Raw genomic sequence first — 19,360 nt, forward strand, 5'->3', positions numbered from 1 at the left:
GTCACGAAAATTGACTAGTGGTTGATTCTCAAATTACAAATACATTATGTACTCATACGAAAAGTTAGGTTTGTATCTGGTGTTTGCAATTAATGGCAATTACTTTTTCTATCTGCATGAAAATATCTCAATAGATCCGATCAGCCTTTCTTAAAATTGTTTTTGTTATTATTGATAATTGGGCTTATTTTCCTTACAGCCCCCTCCCCAAAACCTAAAAGAAAAAAACTATAACCCCACCACAGTAGATTGTTTGTAGTATGGGGGTTTTATTTCGCTGGGGACTGCTACCTGAGTCAAGGTGTTCGATTTATGTTTCGACTTTTTCGGCCAACAACCGGTATATTTTGACCGTCTCGACCAAAATTTGGTATGTTTGATCTTTCTCGACCAAACTTTGGTCGTTTCGGCTTTCTGGACGTAATAAAAAAAGTGTTAGACTTTGTTCGATGCAGTCCAGATGTATGGGAAAGATCGGGCAATTGATTAATGATTGCTTAATGATTAATATGATAAATGATTATTGATTCAATGATTATGGTTATTATGATTGCACTTACGAAGTTTCCTGCCAGTATCTCATGAGTAGTTTCATCTCTCTTCTTTGTGACATGAACTGATGGCACATAAGATCCACCAGTGTTTCATCCATCGCAGTTCCAGGGAACTCGGTCGTCGAGGTGTCGAAGCCAGTCAACGGACAAGCATCACCAGCTAAAATTTAAATTTCAAACCAACTTTATGAAAAGGAAACTGAATCACCCCTTGTGATTTGTGTTTTAGTTATCATAATTATCTTAATTTGACCTTCAATCTTAATCTTAATTAGATACCTATCCTTGTTTGTGTCTATTCGAAGTCTATTGGACTTTGCGGCACTTTTTTTAGTTGAATAGAAAATTATTTTTTTTAACCTCTGCAGTTTAAACCTTTTTTTTACTATTGAGATCAAGATAATAATCTCAAAAACTTGCGTCCCTAGAAAGGATGAGAGTGTTTAATTTAGCTGGTTCCCCCTTTTTGCCTCTAAACACTTAACACCATCAAAAAGACAAGCTAAAACAAATTTAGGATGGTTTCAAGTCAATAAAGGAAAAAGTGATCAAGTAATCTTTATCATCAGCAAAACAACGCGTGTCGCGGCGAAGCTCCGAAAGTCTCGACTGCCTTTTAAAATATCCTCAATTGTTTTTCCATTTAAGAAAACCTAAAACGTTTTTGTAAATTATATTGTATGTGGGGAAATTATTTTTGAAAACTAACTGAAATTTTAAAATTGAATTTTTAAAAGTTTTATGAAAATTATTGTTAAAAAATTATAAATGGTAAGCCGCAATCGGAACAGAACCTTAATGACAAAACAATAGAAATTAACAAAACACTTGACACTTGACTCTAAAAACGAAACTGTTTTTACAAGGAAGCTGTTAACAATTCAGGATCCAATGCAAGCTAAACGTCTCACACGTCCTCTAAGAAATTACAGGTCATCGGAACATTCGGAACACAGCAACCTGCTTTTTACGTATTCAATTAACTTTCATTGTTCAAAATGAATTTAAGAGGTTGAATTTAAAAGCATCCAAATGCAACAAATTCAATTAACATGAAAGCAATGAAAACCAATTAAAAACAATCGCAATTTTTATGCTGTACACGTCATGAAATCAACAGTAAAAATTAACTTCATAATGTGAAATTTTTTTTTCGAAGTGCCTGTTTTGTTTTGTCAACAATAATTTGAATACTTCAACAACGTCATATTTTGATCTGGCTTTTCATTAATAAGCGAGGGGCGGTGCTGAATATCGTCGAGTGGCACTTGTTCTGTCTATGTTATTTGTAAGCATCGCCAAGTACAAAAGCCATGCTAGCTAAGTACGTCATCACACAAACACCAAAAAAAAAATACTGCACATTCAGCAGAGTTTTTGTAATTTAAGTAATTAGAGTTGAAAGTGAAAGATAGAGAAGCTGTTTACAGTCTTAATTAAAATCGTCGTCCTTTTGATGCCGTGCAAGTGTAGCATTAATCAAATTCTGTCACTTTCTGACCAGTCTAGTTTTACGTTATCTTAAGACTCAATTGACTAAAAGACAAGTTTTTCCATGTGGTAGTCATTTTTTGCTGTTTGTGGCGTAACTAGCTTGCAAGGTTTGCGATGGTAACCATAAAACATAAACAGAGGAGCGGCACTCAATAATTTAAAAAATTCCAGTACTCTTTCAATCCCCCACCGTTTTTTAATGAATTGCGTGATCAAAATGTGACGTAGAAAGTATCTTGAAGTATTCAGATAGTTGTTGACATTTAAAAAGAAGCTCTTCAAAAATAGTTTTTCTAATGAGAAAAAATTTGAAGTTACTTCAAAACTAAAAGAATCGAAAGTCAACGGCTTGAAGTTATGAGTTTTTCGAGCAGAAAGTGTTCTCAGCTATTACTTTTCAAGCCAACTCCATTTTCGGTTCAGTAAAAAAATTAGCGAAACTGGAGAAAAGTGTTGTTTTTTGGAATTATTTCAGCCCCAACGAACTCCTGCGGGACAAAAATTGTTTCGTATTTTTTTCTGAAAGCATTTTTGCTTAACATAATTTTCTTAACTTATTTGCATGTCGAGCCTAAAATTAAACACTAGTATCAGTGAATTATTTTTTCAATCATAATTTATAAGAAACTTTGACCAAAAAAATTCGTTGGCTGCAGCGAATGTTTTGCAAAACCGACAATATTTATACAATTTTTACTTAAAAATTGGTTCAGTTACCATCAGCTAGCTAGAGTATTGAAACAGGAGACACAAGCTTCAAATTTTCATTTTTTCTGATTATTTGGTCTAAACAGGTTTTTATTCGAAAACACATACTGAGTCGATTTCGCAAAAACTTGCGTCACAGCCTTGATTCTTTTTTTCTGTGAGTCATCGTAACACTAACCATCTCCAATTGCGGTGTTTATAGGGAACATCTGTCCTTTGAACAGGTACGTGCTGTCACATGAGTCATTGCAAGTGTCAGGCACACATGTGAAGTCAAACGCAGCCACATTCGCAGCCAAGTCAGCGCAATGCTCCTGAAAATGAGAAACAAAAAATCAAATTTTTTTCGAAGTTTTTTTTTTTCAATTTTTTTTTCGTCCAATAATGATTTTTAAGTTTTTCGATGCGTATTTTTCCGACTAGAAGGGAAAAATGTCCGAATTAGGCTACTGAAGAAAATTCAGAAACCTTCAAACACTTAGCATCTTTTCCAGCTCATTTAAAAGAAGTATAATTAGTAGTTGACTTAGTGGAGCTTCAAGAAAAAAAAAGTTTCAACGACTTTTTGAACATTTTTTTTTACTTGAAGCAGCATAATTTTTGAAGAATTAGCAAATAGCAGATTTAGGAGGGGGACGCCATTCGACTCACTCGGGGATTTGAACCCTTCGCCACTCAAAAGGTTCCCCTTTGGTACTATTGTACGACATTCAGACATTCAGTTACTGAGATCGACCTTAAAATTTAACTAAGGGCGCTTTCGGCCCCAATAACTTTGAGGGGGTAGCGCTAATTTTGTATCTGTTTACATATTTTTTTTGTATTTAGGATTCTGACCTTGACAACCGGAAGGTATTTGCAGAAGTCGGTGGCCTCGCATTCACTAGCAGTGGCGTCCACGCAAGAACCGCTCGAAGGACAGTGGATCGATTTGCTCTCAGCAGCACACAAATTCCACACTAGAAACACATTTCAGCATAAGTAGCCCGTCAGTTATTGCCGAGCACGTAGAACAGAATGAGTCGATCATGCAAATTTATTAATTTTTGAAATGAAGCCAATTGATTTTTCTATTTTTTTTTTTCAAATTGAAACAATTTTATGTTTTTTTTACGTGAGTTTTTGCGGAAAGATGCGATGTCCACTTGCGGGTTGCCACATTTGATCAAATTAGCCAAGATTATTTTTCGCTGCATGCAGTTCCGACAACCGACTTCGGTGCAATCCAGACACGAAAGAGAGTCCGCCGGAACAGCCGCGGTCTCGTTAATGTTGATTCGGGGATCGGCCAGGAAATCAGACACGACTTTTCGGAACGGCATATCAGTGAAATTGGACGCGTATTCCGAGATCGCGTCTTTGATTGATTGGTGACAATTCGGCATGTTGATTGGAAGATTCATGCATGCGTCTTCGTTTTCAAGTTTCGATTCGTCAAATTCGGTCACTTTCAACATTGAATTCTCACATCGGCATCGGGAATCGCTGAAAAAAAAATTAAAAAAAAAAACTTTTTGCTACTAAGAAATAAATTGCTTCTTGTTTCAAAGAGAAAAATTAACTCTGCATTACACACAGATGCGAATTAAGAGGGACGCCGATTTCCCTCAGGGTTTCAACCTCAGCACGAAACAAAGGGTTCTCATTTGGTATTATTTTATGACATTCATTTTCAGCGACGAACTCTTTCAGCGACGAATTTTCAGCGACGAAAAGTTCTAAAAAGTGCCCAAAAACAGCATTTTTTAATTGTTTTTTTTTGCTGCGACTCAGAAAGTTTCATCAAAATATAGTCTTTACATATTTCTGTGTGCTCGGAAAATGAGTTTGGTGGACCAAAAAAAAATTCCAAAAATTCGATAATTTTTTGTAAATCCCCCCTTGAGAAAGTCCTATATCCGCATCTGATTACACACCAAATCTATCAAGAAATACTGCAGCAATGCTTCAAAACTCACTCGTTATTTTCCCTTTAAACATGGGTTAATTATTTTGGACACAGATATCAGTTTTCGGTTTACTGTTGTCAGATAGAATTTTAAATTTGCCCTATTTTTTGAAGTATTGGAGTGCATGGCTTGTGTATTTTTTTGCAAAAAGAAACTAAAATCTAACCTAAGAGCACAGGGGGGTTTCACGTCGATTCTCGAAGGTCCCGTGGCTCCGGCACTTCGGGCTCTTCTCGGTTCTTCATCACCGGCTCGGTCTCCACCACCTCCTCGCGCGTTTGATGGTCGGAAATCACTGTCGTCATCGAACATCGAGTGACATATTTGTTCACAAGGAGCGACACCACACGACTTGTTTCCGAGAGAATCTCGACAGAAGTCTTTCTCGGCTGTGCTTCTGATCGCTTCGAAGTCGGCCTCTGGATCGCAGAAGTCTTCGAATCGTCCTCGCTCCAAATCATCCATGCCATCGTCTCCGTCACCATCAGGTCGAGGCTGCCCGCCTGGAGATGAACCCTGGACCCCGGTTGCCAGACATCCGAAGATGAAAATCGTGAGAGTCAGATACTTGAATCTCATTTTGAATGCAGAATTTTTGTTACCAAAATAGCTCTGATTTTATAAGTTTATAGCGGAGAATGTATAGTTTTTTACCAACTGTGTTTTTGTTTGTCTTGAGCGAAGATTGAAAAAACAGAAAAGCAAGTACTCTTCTCAAAGAGTGACGCAGATGAAAGTTAGCCAAAACTACTTGACTCAAAAAGTGACACAGGTGAAAGTTAGCCAAAACTACTTGGATCAAAAACTGACGCAGGTGACAATTAGCCAATACTTTTTAAATGTAGATTATGCTCAGGTGAAATGTGCACCAATTAAGTAATAACTTCTGCTGACGCAAAAAGAAAACAATTGGATTTTTTGCTGAGTAAGAAGTTTTTGAAGCTTTTTAATTTCGATTTCAATTTTTTGGCCAGCTCAAATTAAAATATAAATAATTGAACTGTTTGCAAAGTAGAAATAAACAAAATTATTTATTTAAAGCTGCTTTGGTTTTTCTGATGGTAAAAAAAAGACTTGATAATTTGTTCATTTAGCATAAAAGTAATTTTGCAAGAACAGCAATAATAGAAGGATTTTTTTTGTATTTGGGTTTCCAAATTTGGGTTCCCTAGTCTATTAAAGTTTTTTGAGTTGAGCTGGAGATAGAAGCGTCATTTTAAAATGAAAGCATCTTCGAAATAGCCAAAAACCAAATTAAAGACCTGGAAATCCAAAAAGAATTTTCATAAAAACGGTCAAAATCATACAAAATCATGTTAAGGTGAAATATCATTACTAATCATAGAAAAAAATCATTCTTTCTGCTGTTTGGCCATTCTATTTAGTGGTATCAGTTGGTAGTTTTTGTGTAGAAGCTAACAAAGACATCCTCCGGAGAATGGAATGAATGCATAATTTACATTTCCTTTTTTCTTAAAATCCAGATGTTTTTGATGCACCACTGCAAAAATTAAATCTTCCCATTCTTCAAATCTCCAAAACAAACTTGAAAGCTTGGGTTGTCCCGTTAATATTGCATGTGAAAGAAAGTGTTTATGATTTAAAATGAGCTCTGTGGTGAAAGCGAGCTCAGAGTTGTTTGAATATTTAAACGAAGCCTCTTTTGACACCAAAAAACTGCGATAAAGCAGTTTTGCCTTGTTTTGTTGGTAAATTTTTATTTTCCTTTGCTACATTTCAATGAACTGATACAGATAATCACAGTCGGTCAAGTAGGCAGGATTTGTTTTTGTTCCCGGTCATTTGGGCGGTTTTATAAGAAATGTTTCTATGTCAGCTGTTTTATTTTTTCTCAATCTTTTGAAAAGAGATAGTTTGCTAGCAGATGTGAAAGACTCACATTAAAAGGACTTACCTTGTGAAAAACTTACACTAAAAATCGAGTTTTTAAGCATGCGCTTCCTTCTTCAAAATTAGAGTATACTGGCACCAACATTGCGCCGTAAGAAAAACATAGCACTTGTTCGGCTTAAATGAATGCCGTAAATTAGTACCGAAGGAAAGAGCATTTTGAAAAAACTGAGAAACAAAATTAAAAAATAGCCCCCAAACCCCCTCCCCCTTCTCTTTCTCCCCTCACCCTCCCTCGCCAGAAGAACAACTTTTCTTTTGTTTTTAAAATATTGATATGACTTGATGAAACTCCGCCTATTCTAGTAGAACCGCCTCTCAAGTACTCAGGCAGATAATTTTGCGCCAGACAGTCATATTCAAAAAATACATGTACCATTTCCAAATGCCAATAATGAATAAAATATGACTTTGCGCGCTCATTTTGTATATTCAAACTTATCTCGTTTTTTTTTTCTGTTCTTTGAACCAAATCAGTATTCGAGTCTCACTGAGTAAACAACATATTTACCATCAATCAGTTTCAACATCTTTAAAAGCTTTTTTTGAACTTTAACCCCGTCAGGACATTTCCCTTTCCAAAGAAACAAATGTTTTGATGGTAAACTTAGTAATTTAGGATTTAGGATTTCCTCGAGGGTGGATCTAGGATTTCCTCGAGGTTGGATTTTGAAAAAGTTTTAAGGTTTGTCAGCTTAAAGGGATATCTTAAAATAAGATTAAAACTGGGACCCTCTGATTGAATTGTTTTCTTAATTGAGATTGAGTTTTGCAAAAAAAAATTAAAAAGAAAGCGCAGAAAGCTTAAAATTCTTTCTTCTAGCATGAGAAGTTTTCCAGCTGAACTCACGGGGAAATTTGCAATGAAGTTGATTATTTTATAATGTCTGCACTTCAAAACAATTATTTTGTAATTTTGGGTTTTCCTGGTCAATTGTTCTGACCATTGAAAATGGGGAGGAACTTTGAATTCTGGTGTGTTTCAGGTTATTTTTGTTTGCCACACAGAATCAGGTACCACAAATCGTAATCGGAATGGATCGATTGCTATATTATATTAAAGATCTCTAAATCGCAATTCCAGAGGAAAAAAATTCGAAACAAATTCCAGTGTCAAGTAACAAGGGTTGATAAAACGATGGCTGTTAAATACTCATTGACTGTATTCTAGTTCGCATAAATAAGAGAGTGAACTAGAGGTCAACACATAACAGCTAGAGAGTTCTAAGTTGATTGACAGGCAGGTACCAAACTCACACTTAATTATAGTATGAGAAATCTCAGAGACAAGTAAATAAAGAATAGCAACTAAGATGATTGACAACTGAACATATTGTAGCCCCTGACATTTCCTTATGGATGTAAAATTTAAATACATAGTAATTTCAATTTAATATAATAATTAAACCTTCAACCTGCCGCCTCAACTAAAACGATACAACAAACTTGAGTTTTAGGCTTATGGCTATCCCTCTCCCTGGATAATGAGTTTTTGAATGAGTTTTAAATTAAGGTTCATTTTCCTTCTCCCCCTGGATGTTTTCCTTTTTGTTCCGCCCCCTGGATATTTTCAATCATGACTCCTCCCATTTTATCTACTGGCATTCTTCTTCTAGTACTCCTTCTGACTCCCGAGCTTTCACTTTGACTGCCAGATTCAACGTCTTCTTCTTGGCTACTATTCACAAGGCACTCTCTCGCAACTAACGCCGGTCGTTCCTGGCTCCCCTTTACTTGTTTTCTTGACCCCCTTTTCCCCGATTCGCTCTCGTCACTCTTGATTTTGCTTTTGCTCCCATTCCACGTTCTGCTACTGCTGTACTGCCACTTGGGCCTTGTCCCGCCGCAATCGCTTCGTGTCTCGCTAACACTTCTATCGGTAATCTTGCAGGGATAATATTTAATGGCTGGTAATCTTCACTATCCGAACTGTCGGACTGGAAGGTGGCTACTGGTACGTTTTGCATGGCCTTTGCTCTCTTCGATTTCGGGCTCTCGACTGCCCCTTTCTTTGCGCTCGATAACATCTCCTTGAGCCTAGCCGGCTTCCGTTTCTTGGGAAGGTTGGGTTTTGGTTTTACTGCCACTGCACTTTTCCTAAGATCAAATCCGTTTTTTAGCTTGATAGTATGCTCGGATTCAGAGATTACAATGGATTTTAATAATTTATACCGGTTTAGGGTCTTGCTGGTGGTACGCTGATATAGGTCGCGTGCGCCTCCACTCCCCTGGATGTTAGGGCCAGTGTCTCCACCCCCTTGGATTTTCGGGGCAACTCCCGATACCTCTCCTGGACATGTGTCCATTTGCTGATCGCTATCAAGCATGATAGGGGCCCTTCATAAAGCTGGAGCGTATGTCAAATCGGACCTCTCCTCCCAATTCGAGTGCTGAGGGAATGCAATTTTACTCATCTCAAGATCATTTTCGTCTAAACACAAACATTTTTGTCTTAAGACGTTCTTCCAATTCAAACTTTTCAAACTTGGTTTTTTCGTAAGATTTCGTAAAACGGTGTTGGCCTCCCGGCCGTGGTGAGCTTCAAAAGGTGTTAATTTAGTAGTTGCTTTTTTGGAAAATCGTAGGGCGCCTAGCGCTTTATCGACCTAGATTCTAGAGACTTATGCTCTTTTTCAGTCGCATATGTTAGGACAAAATTTTTGAAACTTCCTATTGTCCGTTCAACGGACCCCGTGCCTCGATGATCATTCACTGGGGAGTACATTAACTCGATGCCTTCGTTGTTACAGAAGCTTTTAAATTTATTAGATGTAAAACCTGATCCCTGATCAACGTGGATTTTCCGAGGTACTCCATGATGAGTTATGTATTTATCGAGAAATTTTAAGACTTTATCTGACGTGTTAGTGGTAGTAACCATTGCTGATGGCCATCTTGAGAAGCGGTCCATAGCAACCAAGACATATTTCTTACTCTCATTTAAGTAATTTATTGGCCCCCAGAAATCCAACTGTTTACATTCATTGGGTTCCCTTGGTTCAGGGACCTTCCCCATGTCTCCCTTGGGTAATAACGATTTTAGGTTCTTACCCGCTTCCGTGCATTGCTGACAGTACGTGGCTTTTGCTGCCAAACTGCGGTACATGTAGGGATACCAGACGTCACGCGCTGCTTCATACATGTTTCTTTTACCGTGATGGTAATAATGTATCCCCGACTCAATTGGGACTTGTAATGGCAAAGGAATGACCAGCCGTCCATCCAACCACACACAATCGTCTCGTAATGACAAATCGTTTGCGTATTGGGCCCAGTACTTCCCAATCTTCAGGAGTTCTTCTTTCAAGTTAATCTTCTTCTCCAATGCTTCTTTTACTCGTACTAAGTTCACATCCGCCGGTATGTTTGAGGCAACAAATTCTAAATTAAATAATTCTGGTAACGCTTGGGATTTCTTGATAACCTTGCAATCATGGGGAATGATAGACATAATTTGCTGATTCGGATTAACGGTAGGAAAGAGCTCGCCTGGAAATTTCGAAGGTATAGAAAGTACTGTATTAATTTTTGAATCCCGTGTATTTTTAGTAGTTGCAACAATTTCAGGGTTAATGACAGTTATTTTATCGCTACTCAATAGATTTTCATCTAATTTAAGCGGAGAGTTGATCTGAGGTTGTAGTATATTCGGAGAGTTAGTTTGGGAATCAATTCTAACATTTTCAACATTTTCAATTTCAAATACTGGGAAAGAACAATTAGAGTCGCTATCCATTTTGTTTGAATTATTTGATGTAGGCCAATTTAACCGTCTTCCAAGGGAACAATATATAGAGCACACTGAATGTCCTTTGGATTTCTTTGATTTACGCGTTATGCAAATTGATCGTTTCCAATTGGTCGTTGTCTTCACGCATGACTTTCCGCCCTCAACCGTCGCTGTTTGTAGGCATGTTATCCGTTCTCGCTTTTGATTGGATGAAAACCATCTAGACTGTTTAGAACCAGTTTCTTTAATATCCTGATAATTTCGTTCACCAAGGGGTTTTAAATCATTTGTGAAACCAAGGGATTTTCTAATTGAAGCGATTTTTGCCACGGTGAACAAATTATCATATTGACTTATCGGTTTAGGGGGTTCGCTAGGATGCCTTGACAAGTAATCTGCTAATCCGGTTTGTGTTCCATTACAAAGTCAAAAGGAATCAGTCTGTCTAGCCAACGTGTCAGTCTTGAAAAGAGTGTTTTGTTTTCTTGTTATTCCCGTTAAGTAATGAAATTAGAGCCTTATGGTCCGTGATAACTGTAAAGGATCTTCCTAAAATATAGTTTCTGAAATACTTGGCCCCCATACCACCGCCAGCATTTCAAGCTCGTTAGTGGACTATTTTTCCTCGGCTGCGTTTAAGAATCGTGATGCAAAAGAGATAGGGCGCCACCCTTCTGTACCCAATTGCTCTAAAACCGCTCCAAGGCCATTATGACTTGCATCGCAAACAACTCTAATGTCTTTATGAATATCAAAATGTTTTAATTCAACTATGTTTGCTACCTCCAATTTAATGTTTTGGAAAGCATTTTCACATTCCGCGGTCCAGTTATATTCGTTTTTCGTGCTGAGAAGTGGCCTTAATGGAGCTGACATCTCCGCTATCGCTGGTAAAAATTTATGCAAGCTGTGGATTGAGCCCATAAATGATTTCAATTGAGTGACTGTTTTTGGAGCCTTTATGCGTCTATCGGCGATGTTTTGCGTTTAAGCGGCGTAACCCCCGTTTCGGTTATACGATGACCAAGCCACTCGCATTCTCGTTTCGCAAACTCGCATTTTGGTAATTTCAGCGATATGTTTTCGTGGTTTAGTTTCCTGAGGATCTTTTCAACCAAGGAGATATGTTCTACTTCCGTTCCCTTGGTTGTAATCAAAATATCATCAATAAACGCGTTCGCTTGTGGGAATTCGTTCAAAATTGAGTCCATTACTCGTTGGAACTCTGCCGGCATGGACGTTAGCCCGTAAAACCCTGTTCGGAATCGGTATGTTCCTGTCGACCGTCCGCCCACCAAAGAAAAGTTACAGTGCACGCTTGTTTCTTCACTAAGCGGTAGTTGCCCATACGCGTACGTTAGATCCATCGTAGTAAAGTACACCTCCCCTTGTTTTTTCTCGAAAATAAGTTGTCCTATTGTATCTACAAGTTCTTCTATATTTGGCATTTGGTATTTTTTTTTATGAACTTGTTTATTAAGCTCTCGAGATTCCAATGCTAACTTTACGGACCCGTCTTTTTTTACGGTGATGACGATCGGAGAAACAAAATATCGATCCGAACACTCTTTCAACTTTTCTATATGTCCCTGGGTTAATAGCTTATCAATTTCCTTGTCCACCTTTTCTTGGAGCGTTATCGGCACTCTCCGTCCCTTCTGCTGCGCTGGTACAAGATTTTTGAAAAATTCTACTTGAACCTTGTAGTTCCTAATTTTTCCAACTCTAGTAAAAAGTTTTGGGAATAGCTTACTGAAGTATAATTGCCATTGATCCATCTGCTCATCCTCCGGTTCGTCGTGCCCCTCATTGCATGAATTGTCTTCCGTCCCCTGGATATTCATTACTCCCCCCCCCCTTGGATCTGCTTGCATCAACTGGAGTCCGAGTTTCCCCATCAAATCTCGTCCCACGATGGATGGTCTGGTCCCCCCAATGACTCGGACTTCTGCTTTCGTCTTCCAGCCGTTTGATGCTAACTCGAGTTCCATTCTGCCCAACATCTTGATCCGATTGTTACTGTAATCCCGGAATTCGTCATCGTCAGTGTCATCCTGTTTTAAATTAATTCCCGCTCTTCCCACTGTTCTCCTCAAATCTTCTAGTGTTAAAATGGATATCGGCGATCTACTGTCGATCCAAATGTTCATCGGGTGCCCATTAACGTATATTTTGAGTTTAGGTCCGGCAACTTTCAATACTGTTTCCTTCTTCCGTCTAATTGCCATAACCATGTAGTCGTCTGAACTTTCTGATGACCAGCTGTGGTGTTCTCGTTTAACGAAACCTACTGAATTTGCCGCAACTTGGGGCCCCACGTCATCCGAGGGGGTATCTTCTTCCTCGAATAGCTCATCCCCTTGGATTAATCCAACCGGTTGTCCCCCCTGGATTGTCGTTTTCCCCGGCAAGTCCTCTCAAAGTGCCCGATCTTTTTGCAAAAATTGCATGTGGCGGCTCTTGCTGGGCATCGTTGTCGGTGTTCTGGGGTGAAGTTCGGTTGATCGCAATTGTAACATCTTCGCTCTTGCATTCGGTCTTGTGTTCGGCCTCCTCCACGATTTGGATATTGACCCCGTCCCCTTGGCATTCCTCGTCCCCTGGATCCACGAATATTGCTGATTGGTTCCGTTTTGGTCTGCAGGGAACCCCCTGGCGATGGATACCCCATTCCCGTGGAACCGGATGCGACGCCCTTGTAACTCTTTGCGTACTTGTCTCCTCTTTCATATGACATTGCGATTCTCAATGCTTCCTCCAGGGTTTTAGTTTCCCTACACAGCTCGTTCTGCGCGTCCCTGTTCCTCATGTTGAAAATAAATATGTCTCTCACCATTTTCCGCTCCTGGGTGCCCAAATTGCATCTTGCCGCCATTCCACTAAGTTCTGCATAGAACGATTCTAAGCTTTCACCCTCCTTTTGTTTCCTCGACAACATCTGGTACATCTCGTACGTTTCGTTTCGCTCTTTCTGAAAAAGAGCTACACAGGTATCCAAAAAACGTGGGTATCGTATTGTTTCCATATCTAAATGTGGATGCTGATTATGAAAGGCTCTCTGTCCCTCGTGTCCCAGGCATAAGGACAGATTCGATATCAGTGTACGTTCACCTTCTGCCCGTGGTTTTCCACCAATGTCACCCAGGTCAGTAATCTGTGCTTCAGTTAATGTCGATGCAAAGTAATACTCCGACGAGACTAGTCCATGTTTCGCCACCATCGCCCAATGAAATCTTTGTTTCCAGTGTTCCCATAAGAGTTGTGGTTCCGCCTGATTCGGAGGCCAGAAGGCCACAATTCCAAGGGGGTTTTCCCCCCTCCATCCACTGGCTGCGCCATAACAAGGATTGATAAAACGATGGCTGTTAAATACTCAATTGACTGTATTCTAGTTCGCATAAATAAGAGAGTGAACTAGAGGTCAACACATAACAGCTAGACAGTTCTAAGTTGATTGACAGGCAGGTACCAAACTCACACTTAATTATAGTATGAGAAATCTCAGAGATAAGTAAATAAAGAATAGCAACTAAGATGATTGACAACTGAACATATTGTAGCCCCTGACACAAGAAAAAAAATCAGTTTAAATTTTTTGATTTTTCGTCTTCTGTCGAGCGAGTAAAGCGAGCGAACAGGTTTATTTTAATTTCAACCAAAAAAATTTACCCAAAAACATCGTTATGGTTGAAGAAATATAACAAATTTAAGCCTTTTGAGCCCTGATTCACGGGACTTTGAAAAACTTCAAAAAGTTATCCCTTGTTGAGAGAAATTGTTTAGAGTTTTTTTTAGTTTTAATCTAATTTTGAGCAGAAAAAGCAAGCGAGCAAGTTTATTTTAGAAAGATGAACAATACAAACTTAAGTTAGCACCAGTAATTTTTTTTTGAAGTTTTATTGTCCTCTTTAAAGAAAATTTTCAAAACTTGAAAAAAAAATTTGCAAAAAAAAAAAAAAAAAAACAAATCTTTTTCCTCGTTTAATTTTGGAATGAACGCTACATTTTTTAACCAATAATTTTTTTTCTATTCTATCAAACCCAATCTAGTCGTTTAAAACAATTAGCTCAATTGACTTTGCATGAAAAATAAATCCTTTTAAAGGAACAGAAAAATGACAATTTCTGCTTTGCACTCTCTTAAACGCATTCCGCTTGATTTTCTTTTACAACTCAAAATTAATAACCAAATCTGCACTAAATTTTACTTCAACTACCAGCTAAAATTGCTCGATAACTGGTTATAAAAATAAATTTGAATGTAGTCTTAGCTCGAACTTGAACATTTAAGTGGACAAAATTAAACGCAAGTTCAGGTTTTTTCTCTCAAAAAAACTAATTCAAGGATCATTTTGGACAAAATTTTTAATGGTTCCAGCGACACTCTCCATGAAAGATTAATTACTTGGTCTCAAGCAGTTTTTGCTGAGTCTGAAAATGCCAGAAAAAGCCAGCTTTATTCACCTGCAGTATGTTTATTCAACAGAATGAAATTGTAGGATACTCGAGCCAAAATAAGATATCATAATGAACAATTCAGTTTTTTCGTTGAAAGTTTTTTAGAATGCCTGATCTGCTTTTCTATATCCGCTTTTGGAGACAAGGTTTACTTCCAGAGAAAAATTACTGCCGGTGGCGGTGACTGGTCGTCTCAGACCAAGTGTTTGAAAACAAGTAATGACATTTTCTCAGAGAGTTTCTGAGACCAATTCCCTGCAATTGAAGTAACAATTAAGCAAATGGTGTCAACAATGGCACTTGAAGAAAAAATAGCCACTAAAGATGCCGGCCTATAAACTAATTAAATGCATGATAAAAGCAAGCGGTGTAGCAAAAGAAGAAACCCTAATTTTGAGCTCATTTTTTGCGCAGATTTAGGGTTTTCCAGGAGGAGGATTTCCAAAAAAAAATGAAAAATTATCAGCTTTTTAGGTTTACTCGATCAAGAACACTATAAAGTCCCTCTTTGCAAATTGAAGAATTTATTTTTCGGCACCAGGCAAATTTGATTTTCAAAAAACGAGCCAAAAGGGATGTTTTTAGACATTTTTTGGAAGGTTGTGAGTTATATTGGAATGTTTGCGCTTCTTTGGTCGAGTTAGTATAGATAATTGCGCCGAAGGCTTCACTAGAAACACTTTACGGTCATTCAGCCAGGACTGAACGACGTAAAATTGCACCAAAAGGGATCCTTTGGGTTGATGACAGGGGTCTAATTCCTGAGACGAGAGTGTAGGATCGGTGTTCCTATTACAATATCGGCCAACTAAAAGCTGCTATTAGAAAGTATTTTCTTGGGGGCTTGGATGGAGTATAGTGGCTTCAGATTGTTTAGTCATTAAATTAAGTACTGAAGCAAACAAATGGTCAAGTCCGAAAGAAGTTCGAACCTTGGAATTAGCCCCACCTCTGGTAAAATTTATCAGACGGTAACGATTTAGTAAGCCATCCCAGATTGGAAGCCTCTGGAATAAACGTTGCGAAACTCAAAGGGTTGGTATAGGAGATGATTTGATCCGGGCATGCAAAAATCCGGACTGCTCAGACCCATGGGGGGCGAGTGATTGCGGTCCCTGTAAATAAAATGGCCCTATGAGAACTCGGTAACTAGCCTCATTATTGGGCAAAATTTTTTGTATGTTGTGGGCCTAACTGAGGGAAGGTTACGTTTAGAAGCGTAGACTACTGGACCCTCACATCAAATTTTTTGCTCTAAGTAACAAACCCACACCTAAATTCCGGAAGTCGTTTCCCGGCCTCAAAGGTCATTGGAAGCTGCAACTTGGAGCGAATATAGGTGACGGCACTCTAAATTTTGTGTTCTAATTTGAACTATTTCCAACAATTGGATCGGAAGTAAACAATTTTTGGGGAACACACCCTTTAGACCGGATAAAGGCAAATTTTGCAAAAGAATGCGAGGGCAGTTTGATTTTATGGCGGCGATAGACACCACTAGATATGAACCTCGAAAAAATACCTCAAGCGAGTTAAACCCCTCCGGCAACTCTTTCCCGTATTAATAGCCTTTTCCTGGGATGTTAATGAAATTTAGAAAGTAGGACTCACAAAGGATTCTTAGTCAGAATATGGTAAATTGACCCTGGTTGACAGCCGGGTGACTTTTAAATGACACTTAGGACCTCAATTGCATGAAAAATCCCATCCCGGAAATAAAAGCAAAAATAAGCGGAAATAGGAAACGTTCATCTTACCAATAATTGGGGGGAATTCATCTTTTGAGAATTGAAGCAGAAGCTGATATGGATATAAATTTTACTTTGTATTGAAGCAAAAGGTGATATGGATATAGCTTGGAGTATATACATTGCCACCTTGAAGTAATAGAATAATATCAAAAAGGACTTGGTAAACAATGGGTTCAATTTAGCTTGTTGCTGAATGTTCTATTAATAACTAGATTTTTAAAAAGTAGTCCCAGAGGAAATTAGTAGAAAAAAGAGCGCGGCATGGGAAGTAAGTCTCTTGACCAATATGATTAGACAGAAAGTTTACCGGGCACCCAGGAGGTGAATTTTTGGGCAAAACTTGAACACTAGTAGGCGAATTACGTTCTCCTGGTACCTAGACGTTGGAATTGGAACAGATGGAATAATTAGATGCTTGGAATTACCTAGTTGCCCATAAAGAAGGCCTCCCCCTACCGTTTGGAGGAAGGTACGTTAACTGGATATTTAAAATAGAGACATTCGAAGGCGCGCTGATTAATATATCATGGTTTGGAGGTTGAGTTGAGCTCAGGGACTAGAACTCACTGAAATTACATATAAAGTGATTAAAGTTGCTTGACATTTGTTTGCGTGATCGAATTGTGACACCATCCGCATACAGGGTATCTAATAAGCGTGAAAAAATTCATAAAAAGAAACCGAACTTGTCCCCTGGAAGTGTTGAGACGGTGAGGGATGTAGTCATAAAACCAGTGTAAAGGAGTAAATTGAGCGGATGTCGGGACTGACAGGTAAGGGCGCGATTTTAACCGAAAAAAAACAAGGAACTGGATTGAATCGCAGAGCCTCAAGAGTCAGATTAATTATTGCCATTGAGTCGAATAATGATATTCAGAGTAACAGAACAATTTTTATCGAGTGGCCAGTTGTTTCTCAGTTAGTTAGATAAATCAAGTGAGATGCAGTGTTACGCTGTCGAGGATAGCAACTTAGAAAAAAAGACAGTAGAGAAAAAAACGATTGATTGTTGAATTGCTAAAGGCAATTGCCATAATCTATTGGGGACACTTTCTTTCAACCAATTTGATTAACTATATTCTCAGCCAAAAATTAACCTTTCTGTATTTGGTTTTTTAGTTGAATTCAGTTATTTCTATCAAAATTTTTGCGACTCAAGAAGAAGGGATACAGTTGGAGAGGGGCAACAAACATGATACGATTAAGAGTGTTTTGCCATCAAATTAACCCTTTCAGTATAGTGAGTAGTATTGAGCCTCGACCCTCCGCCAAACTCAGCACCAAAGGGATATTATCTGCGGCGTAGTAAAGCGAGATTGATACGCCTAAAGAGTGATTCCTCAAATTTTGACTTGCAGAGAGGAGATGGAGAATAAATCTGCTACAGCTCACTTCAATCCTTAAAGTCTGTAATTCGAGTTGTCTATTTATTACATTGATAATTATATGAAATCTTAAATTCATATATTACTTTCTCCCTTCCGAACACACGCATCAAGCTTACGGTTTAACGAGTGTCTGTACAAAGTTCAAGGAATGACTAAAAATTTTTGAAAAAACCTAATTAATTTGCTTTATTACTCGCTTTATTAGCAAATGAGGGAGAGGAAGAAAAAAATCTTACAACTAATACGTTATGCAAAATTAAATATAAATTTTTTGCCCAGACCAGTATCAGTTTTAGTCAAGGAAATGAATAAGTGTCTTATGTATTTTGTACCAAAAAAGCTCCCGGTGAAATAGTTTCGATTTCTAATAGGCTTGAGCTTCGACTAATTTTTATATCCTTAACCTACGGAAAACATTGACTTGTATGAAAAGTTTTAGAAAATATTCGTTTTAGTGGCTCTTTCGAGTCCTCATCATTGATTTCTTTCTTAAACTCATTTGATTTATGGAAGCGTTTCTGAAATGCTTTTCGCTGATCGAAGCATTAATAAAGCATGTCAGCGTGAATAATTGAACACACAACTTTAACTGCATTTCAATAATGTAAATTGCTGTTTGAACAGTTTTTAGACAACGAGGGTTTTCTAATTTTTTTGAAGGGGTGTGACTAAAAAAGAGTTGACTGTACTCATCGAATCAATCATTTAGACTTGTGCGATAAAAATTTGAGTCGATTATAAATAGGCATCGCTGTTTTCAAAATACTGTCAAGCTTCGCTTTATCATTATCAGATAAATCTTCAATTCCGTATCGCGAGGCGAAACTCTTGATTTCTGCGGACCCTAACACGTTACTCATAACCTCAATTTTGCATCCCTTCACATCATAATCAATGAGCTTCTAGATCTATGTGGGGGCATCCACCAGTTCTCTGGAATTTTCTCTCCATCTAATTTTTCCATCTGAAGCATTCGTGTTGGGTTAAAAGGTATATCGGCTAAATCACAAATGACTCTGATGAAATCCCCGCCGTTTTCTCTCGTCATCTCAGAAGCGTCGAGAATGATGTAATTTTGATCCAGTTCTTCCAGAATATTCTTAAGATCTTCCATTATTTTGAAACTTTTGTCGACGTTACCCGGCAAAAGCGACTCGTTATAAAGAAAATACGGAGTTTGAGCTCCATCGACTTTGAGAGCCGAAAGCGCGACTTCTTTCGGGTGACGTATCACTAATACGTGGTTATTGATTTTTTCGGCCCATTTTTTCATAGCCAATGGGTCAATCAAGCTAGGGTTTTCTTTAATAAACACGTGCTGACTGTTTTCGAAGACTTCTGTTTCGATTAAGTTTTCAATTTCGTTGAGTTGCTCTGGGTCTTCGACGAGGAAAAAGGGGTGATAAATGCATTTGAC

General features: G+C 38.2%; 2 protein-coding genes across 2 annotated transcripts in view; both read right to left on the reverse strand.

Annotated features, from left to right (window-relative positions):
- Positions 1–19,360, reverse strand: part of LOC134848132 (terminal uridylyltransferase 4-like) — a 438,124-nt gene that overhangs the window by 287,666 nt on the left and 131,098 nt on the right. The window lies entirely within an intron of this gene.
- Positions 561–5,704, reverse strand: LOC134848557 (uncharacterized; the record flags this gene model as incomplete). The annotated part of the gene is given in 5 exon segments (XM_063866070.1): positions 561–714; positions 2,935–3,070; positions 3,594–3,715; positions 3,871–4,241; positions 4,872–5,704. Coding segments are annotated over 5 exon segments (1,196 nt in total), but the record flags the coding sequence as incomplete, so codon positions are not given.

This window comes from Symsagittifera roscoffensis, chromosome 6, assembly GCF_963678635.1.
Source record: "Symsagittifera roscoffensis chromosome 6, txSymRosc1.1, whole genome shotgun sequence".
Taxonomy (NCBI): Eukaryota; Metazoa; Xenacoelomorpha; order Acoela; family Convolutidae; genus Symsagittifera; species Symsagittifera roscoffensis.